An 8,408-nucleotide genomic window follows, 5' to 3' on the forward strand; every position below is an offset into this window, starting at 1 on the left:
TTTCTTACTAGTCTAAAGCTCTGGTCAAAAGACTTGTCTCTTCTTTCTCCTTGGTTTTTCTATTTGTCTCACATCTTGTGAGATCCCTCTTTTCTGCTAGTTGGCTATAATGTAAGGGTTTGGGCCCTCTCTCGATTTACTTAGTTAGAACAATGTGCACAAATATGTCCTAAGTTGGTTCATAACAATTTGTAGAAGGAAGCAAGAAAGTTGAAATTTTAATCTAAATTTTTAAATTTAAGGATTGCCCTCATGTGCCTTGGTATTAAACCAAATTGACCTTCGATCACATTGAACTAAAGAGATAAGGTGGTAATCCTAAAATGAATGACAAATATATGAAAATGTATGAGACTAGGAAGAGATAAGAATGAATAGATAGTGAATATATAGAAATGAGTTCGAATGAAAGTAAAAATAAATAAAAGTCATGTCATGAATCAAACTTAACATTGAAATATATCTTATCCATATATTACTCCATCGAACATCAAAACAAATACAAAATTTAATATAAAATAACAGAAGTATATTAATTTGCCCGTATTGACATGATGTGATGGTTAAGTTGTGGTGTTGTTGTACTTTCCCTCAAAATTCAAACCTCGTTAAAATGCTATAAATGAAAATAAGATCCTCCATTATAATCTCACCAATTCATAGATTCTTTACCCCTTTAAGATACATAACTGTTTAAATTAAAATTTAAGAAAGTCTTAAGCAATCCATAATCTAAAAGTAAAATTTATTAAAAAACTAAATTCCTTCATTGCAACACACAATATATTAAAAAGATCAAGATCTACCCCTCGCCTACCTCTCTTTTACAAAGACTTGTTTTATTTTCTCCTTTTCCATATGGTGGTGTGATCCATAACTTGGGGCAATGAATTCTTAGAAATATCCATAGATTGGAGCCATTTGGACCCTTCACTTAATCTCCTATCCAAACACATGACGAAATCACCTTATCCACTCAGCCATATAGAACAAAAAAAAATCTAGATCTGAAACAAATTGGCTCTAAGAGAAAGCCTTGTTATATCTTGGCACAGTAAAGAGAAACAAGAAAATGCAGACAACAATGGCGATGACCATGTCAGCCCCAGCTCTCTCCCCAGCCATACTGTGTAATAATATCCAAATAAGAGGAGCCCATCTTACAAGCTTATCCTCCCTGACAAAATCCAAGCAAAAACTTGTGTACAGGTGGCGAGCCATGGCTGCTGATCCTTATGTGGATTACAATTCTTCTCCAAAATCGTAAGTATATTTTTTTTAAGATTTCGGTTAGAAGTTAAAGATTTAGGGGTATTCAATTCGTCAAATTCATCTCAAAGACAATCTTGGTTTTATTTCTTATGATGTTAGGGTAAAAATTATTTCCTGACGAACCCATTTAGAACCATTCAACGTCATTCATAGACCCAGAAACTATCAACACCACAATGTATTTTTAATTCAGAATAGTTGCTGTTTTATCTTAAGGAGTATCTGTAAAAGAAGGTAACGGGCATTTTATATTTCATCTGTTTTGATGTCAGGGTCTTGCACTGAGCAAGATTTATTTCTTGATGAACCCATTTAGAATCATTCAATGTCATCCATAGACCAGACACTACTATGTATTTTCAATCAGAATAGTTGATATAGAATCTTAAGGAGTATCTGTAAAAGTATGATTAATGATGATGGGTAGTTTATATTTCATCTGTTATGATGTCAGGCCTCGCCCTCAGCAAGATCTATTTTTTGATGGACCCATTTAGAACTATTCAACACTATTTATAGACATACTAATGCACATTTTTTAATCAAAATAGTTGATGGTTTATCTTAAGAAGTATCTGTAAAAGTATGGTTAATGATAATGGGTATTGTATATGCAGGGTGTTTCCAGCAGAGGCATGTGATACAGTGGGAGGAGAATCCTGTGAAGGAAAAATTGGCACTGAAGTGCAGCTCAAGAGTGAGTCTTCTTCCACACAGACATCTCCACAAGCAGAGGGTATTGACAGGGAATATGTGGAATATAATTCCATTCCAAAGACGTAAGGGTTCTGACTTTTTTTTGGGTTTTTTCCAGTTTTTGTGGGTCTTTTTTCTGGTCTACAGTTTGAATTTTGTGATGGGCATGAATTGAATGGTTTTATGTTTGTGGTCTAGTGTGTTTCCAGGTGAGGCCTGTGATGATCTGGGAGGAGAATTCTGTGAACCAGAGTACCAAAGTGGGGTTTTTAAGGAGAAAGAGCCCAGCAAGTAGAAGAAAGAGCCTCTGCAATTTATGTTGTATAAGAAATGTACTGAGTAGGGCTCTGTAAATAGATAGGGGCTCATCTGTACTGATCTGCTATGTGGGTTTTGGATATTCCATGCCAATATGATGAAGTATATATTAACTGTAACTTTACTGTATATGGCTTAATTATACTTTTAAACAATAGAGTGTACTTAATTATACTTTTAAACAATAGAATGTGCTTGTATTGATTTCAGAGATGTTTTTAGATATGAAATATAATACAGTTTACTATATGGGAAGGTTATGATGAAAAGTATAATACAGTTTAGAAAAAAATATAGGTTATGATGAAAAGTATAATACAGTTTACTATATGGGAAGGTTCAAAACTTCCTTGATAATAAGTAAAACCCCTTTGCTGAAGATTACAACCTTAAAGATATGTCCAAAAAGAGATGTGAAATGCATGATGTGAAATGTTGATATATTTGTTTGTATAGTGATTCTAGAAAATAGATATTTGGAGATAATTTTGTTTTGTGATTTTTGAATTATTTTTTAATAATTACTAATGATCCATGACTATCTACATATACAAGTTTCTAGATGCTCAATTTTGGATGATTTGATGCACAAGTTAACAAGTAATACTCAAATTCTAAAAATATCAATTCAGGGAGTAGGATTGGACTTAAAAAAGGGTAGACTAGACCATGATATAAACTAATTTAAGCCATTGAACCACATTTATAATATAGTCTAGGTTGAGATAGTACACAAAGGTTGCTTGGTATATACTGTTAAAGACTAGAATGATTGATTGGCTAAGAGATGTAGTGCTAGGATTGAGAGTTTTATAAGCCAAATAAGGCAAATTGAATACTCTATAAATGTATTTATCACAATAAAAAAAAGTAGGTGTAAAATAAAGGAATAAAAAGGGTAGGGTAGTGCTTTTACCCCTTATAAATGGAAGTGTTTTTTCTACACTTCACTAAGGTTAGAGTAGAGAGCTATAAGATTGGTTCATTTCAAAGATTGCTTAGATGTAATATTTTTAAGGAAGATAATTTTTCCTTCGGGAAGTTCAATGATAATGATAATATTACTATCATTGAAACTAATAAAAAGAATCTAATGATCATTTAACATATAGGCAAACTGTTAAAAAATATAATAAAATTTATATACCATTGGTAATTATCAATTCATCTTATCTAATCAATAATGTCAAGTAGAAGTTATCTCTAGAAATAAATTTATCCCTTAACTATATGGTGGTCCTAAGGTCCATAAGGTAGGATCCCATTAAGGCTATGGTGGGCTCTATGGATATACCCATTTATGATCGCATACCTTTAAATTCACAAACAAACTCAAATATTTGGTAAGGAAGAGCACATCTTTTATTAAGGACTCTAAATGCATTTTGTTGAATTCAATAAAGATAAGAAATTTGAGTGAAGGATATCATCATTAACTTCGATATGATATCTATTTTAGTTAAGAAATGATTTTAAACCACAACATTTTAAATATCCACACTTCATGTTTTTAGAGAAAATAAGATAATCTTCCTACTAGAGAAGACATAACCTATAACATAAATTATGCCAAAGTTCTCTCTAAATGAACTTGTAGTAGAAGAATTGTTAAAAAAAAATATAAGAAAAAGATTGTTTTAAAAAATAACTATGGCATCAACATGCTTGAATTACTGATAATAATGTGCTATGGGGATGGGATAACATATAGACAAATTCATTTCACACAAAATTGTGATCCTACAAATGCACCACACATAAGAAGTAATAGTAATCCAAAAATAACTTTTAATGAATAGGGTAAATCAAAAGGAAGCTTTGATTTTTCTGTAAAGGGAGGGGAGCTTCTTTCATCAACTTGTAAATCCCTATCTTCTATAAGATTATTATATTTTCCAACAAAAAGAAGTTATTTAATTAGGACAAAAGTACAATCAACAATGTTATTATTTTTCCTTAATCAATGACAAAAAAATCTCATTGAATCTATGATATAAAAGAAAATATTTCTTAATTATATTATTTAGCTTCCAATATTTCAAAGTGTTGTTAAACAACCCAATAATTACTATAAGTGAGTTCCTCTCCACTTCCAAATGTCTAGAATTTAAAAAAAAATGATCTTAAGACCTTCTGAAACTTCCAATTATTCTATTTATTTATTTATCTTAAAACCCAATAGGGGTCCAAAAATACAGCTAACACTAGCTAGTCTTAGGATACTTCATCAAATTCATTATAATTCAACTCAAAATGTCTTCTTGAGGTTAGGTTCAATAAACAACATTATGCTTAAATGAATAATTATTTTCCCATTAACAAGAAGATGACAAAAACATAAGTCAACAACATAAGTTGAAAACTTTAAAAAGAGTTTCAAGTCCACATTAATAATGTTGTTGAAGGTGAGCCATAGAAGCCTCTAACTCAAGTAAACATATCCCCCAAATTCTTTTCTAATAGAACTAAGTCATGTTTTATAAAGATTCTAGTCACAATATACTTTTTTTACTAGTATTAAATATTCTAAATCTCAATTTATAAATAAAATTATTCGTAATAGAAGTCTTAATTTGAACTACCTTTAAGTTACAAAAACCATATTCACTTAGAATTTCTTTAACAAAGTGTAGATTAAAAAGTTATGGATGAAAAATAAAATCTTTAAGAAATAGTACATACCCACAAATTTTTGAAAAAAAAAATACCATGATAAATATCAACACTCCATTTGCATAGAGGAGAGAAGGAAATCTACCTAATAGTGAAGATAAAAAATAATTAAAATCATGCAAAATTTCTTCTTAACTTATAGTAGAAGAAATGGTATAAAAATGCATGGAAAAGATGATCTTCATAATTGATTGATTATCATGTATGATGGAACACCATACTTATAAAATCATTTCACATAAAAAAGTGAACACATAATTCCACCACAATTATCCCTAATATTAAAAATGAGTAGGGTGAGGTTTTGACTCTATCTGTGGAGGCTACGACTTACATATTTAATAGTAGAAAGATCCTACTATAATTCCTTGCCCTTCCATCTATTTTTCCCCCATCTGGGTGTCACCATGGATCCCATGGGCATATTTAAAGAGGCATTTTATTGAAGCCTCTCAGAGGATTCAAGATTAGTCATTTTTAAGAAATTTATTCCTTATGCAGTTTGTTTTTATAATATGAATTGTGTCTTGCCTACACGCCTCATAGAAAATGGGGCCCCCTTTTTTTTGACTTGTCCCTTTTGGTAAGTCTAAGTCTCATTCTTGCATTCAATTTTAGAGGTTAATGCTTTGCCTAATAATGGTTTTACAAGGACTTAACTAACTATTACAAGTACAAGATATGAGTTTTTTTTGAAAAGAAAGGAAAGAAATTGAGCACATAATGTTGTTTTGGATATTCGATCTCAATAGGCATATTTCCCTAACCTATTAAAAATCTCACAATGTCTATGTCTTTTCAAAATCTCTCAATCCTATATATGTCTAGGTTTGGTGGCCTCCACCTTGTCACACACAAGTGATAAGTAATGGAAAAATATTTGGTGGTATATGGGTTCCAAATGCATTTTCCCTGCATTATTTTCAAAGATTTGGTCAAGTAATGGTACCTTGGTGATTCCTTGGTTTATTGAGGGATCTTATCAAGTCAAATTTGTGAGAAATTTTTTATTTCCTAAAACTAGGTATGTCTATTTGACCCTCCATCATGTGGTTATTCATATAATTGACAAAATTTATTCTAGTATACATAGTTTACATTTGGTTTATTCATTTCAAATTAGGGAAATGAATAAAATTGACTCACTATAAATTAGGGAAATGAATAAAAATGACTCACTAAAACTAAACCAAATTAGGGAAATGAATATAATTGACTCACCATAAATTTGGTTTATTCATTTCCCTAATTTGAATTGTAAACCTCTGATGAGGAATGACGATACAATAAATAGGTGTTCGCTACAAAATAATGTTAAACTCACTCATGGTGACATTATACAAATGGTTCTATCTTTTAGGGTTTGTCCATACAAGTTAATATGGGTACGTATCTTGGTCCCAAAATCCTACTTGCATGGTAATATGTTGAAATTTGCAAGATCCCTATAACATTACCCATTTTACTTTTGCTTCCCAAATGATTTTATTGATGTTTTAAACTTGCCGATGGGAGCTTTGCAGAATATTCTGGATATATATTATTATTGTTGAATAGATATTCCTGCATATTCATATTCCCCTTGTTTGGTTTAATATAATTAAACATTATAAGATCTTCCTCCCTATCAGGATATATTCCAATCGCCTCCAAATATTTGCAACATTCTTCTTTTCACTAGTCCCTACAACATTGTGTAATTATTAACAAATTTATTATATATCCTATTCCTTGGTGAAATTTTGAAATGTGCTTATGTAGCGTCATAAATTATTGCCCTCATAATTTCATGCTTGTTTTGGCATTCATTTTGGCATGTGTGCCTAATCTTGTTTGAATGTGCCTATTTAATGTCCTTTTCAAGAAACTTGGTTGAAATCCCTATTTTTGGGCCCATTGAAGCTTGAAATGTTTCACAATTATAGAACCCAACACTAGTGTCCCTTATAAATGATACCAAATTTTGAGATTAGAATGTCGACATTATGATTTGGTGAAACACAACCTTGTTGTAGACTTGACCCAAATGGTTATCTTGGAAAGGTGTTAGTTGCATATAAATGTGACTCACTTTGTCTTTACAAAGCCTAGAATAAATATGACCATCCATCTTATCAAAAGTCATTATTAATAGAGTCATTGTCAAGTGAACTAAGATATGCAATAAAAAAATAGCTACACGTATTGTTTCTTATCTATTGCTATGATCATGTTATGTGCTAACACTTTCATGAATTTGCCATCACCTTGTTTGGGATCCAAGCAAGGTCTTCACATCCAAGGTAACATTGTTATTCCAACATTCATGTTATTTGGTTAGCCTCTTCTCCCCTAGGGCACACACTCTTTATCATCAACATTATCATCATTGTTTTGGAGGTAAAAACACCAACATAGGGTTTGGCTAAATCAAGCTCCTATATAACATGACCTTTTCCTCTCATTCGTTTCTATAGTTCCAAATCTCAACGATTTTGATTGTGATAGTGGCACAAGAAAACATAGTGAACTATGGAAAATAACATTGTGTTGCCTGGACGGTTGTTTGTCGCAGGTGGAAAGGAAAATCTACCCCCCTTCCCTAGCCCCCCCTTCGTCAAGGTGTGGATTCTCCCCACTCTTGAGTTGGGTTGGTTTGTTGATAGTTTGACAATGGGTTTGTTTGCCTTGTCTAACTTTGTTTGTTTGGGGTTTTCACCCTTGCTTGGTCCGTTCTTTTCAGTTAGCCGTTTAGCTTTGTAAAGGGTCAGCGCCCTTGTTATCACTGCTTTATTTATCAAAAACATTAGACTTTAAAGCACACAAAACCCTAGGGAACTAGCACCCAAAACTTATTTCCTTCCAGTTTTGCTCCAAATTTAAATGGTGGGTGTCTAGATCCCTGTTGGTTTTGTTCTCGATCTCCATTCCTATTTGCATAGCTCCACAACACTAGCGCTCAATACTGGAGTCTTGCCCTATTAACTTCACCTTCTAACACCATATTCCTCTCTACATCTCATTTCTAGATCTTCTTTTTGTTTATACCTTTCTGTTATATATCTTCTACATTCTATTAAACTTGTTCAATTTCTATATTTAGAAAAGTTTGTTACACACACACACAACAAATCCCTAAAACATACAATTGACGTAAGTGTGAATCCAAGGATAGCTTTGCTCTTCCTTGAAGACAACAACTAAGACCATTCAAATTTCCCAGGTTGTATGGGTGAAGGATTGGCCTATGTTAATGCATATGTTAGTCTAGGATATCTTTTTCCACATATTACACCTTATCACCTTCATACCCTTGCAATAACCATATTCACACATTCCCTTCACCCCATGAAACCTCTCTTGCATAAATGTGGTGGGTACCTCAAAACATATCCTAGCTACTCATGAACTCCTATAATTTCCTTATATATGCCTTATTTCCCAACAATATTGCTCATTTCCATTACATT

At 32.0% G+C, this 8,408-nt stretch overlaps 1 protein-coding gene across 1 annotated transcript; it reads left to right on the forward strand.

Moving 5' to 3' along the window:
• Positions 1-996: 996 nt before the first annotated feature.
• LOC131077059 (light-regulated protein 1, chloroplastic) lies at positions 997-2,495 on the forward strand. The gene is made up of 3 exons (XM_058014460.1): positions 997-1,263; positions 1,890-2,051; positions 2,167-2,495. Exons 1-3 carry the CDS (start codon positions 1,073-1,075, stop codon positions 2,261-2,263), a joined length of 450 nt encoding a protein of 149 aa, XP_057870443.1. The 5' UTR covers positions 997-1,072; the 3' UTR covers positions 2,264-2,495.
• Positions 2,496-8,408: the final 5,913 nt, after the last annotated feature.

This window comes from Cryptomeria japonica, chromosome 9 (assembly GCF_030272615.1).
Source record: "Cryptomeria japonica chromosome 9, Sugi_1.0, whole genome shotgun sequence".
NCBI classification, from domain to species: domain Eukaryota; kingdom Viridiplantae; phylum Streptophyta; class Pinopsida; order Cupressales; family Cupressaceae; genus Cryptomeria; species Cryptomeria japonica.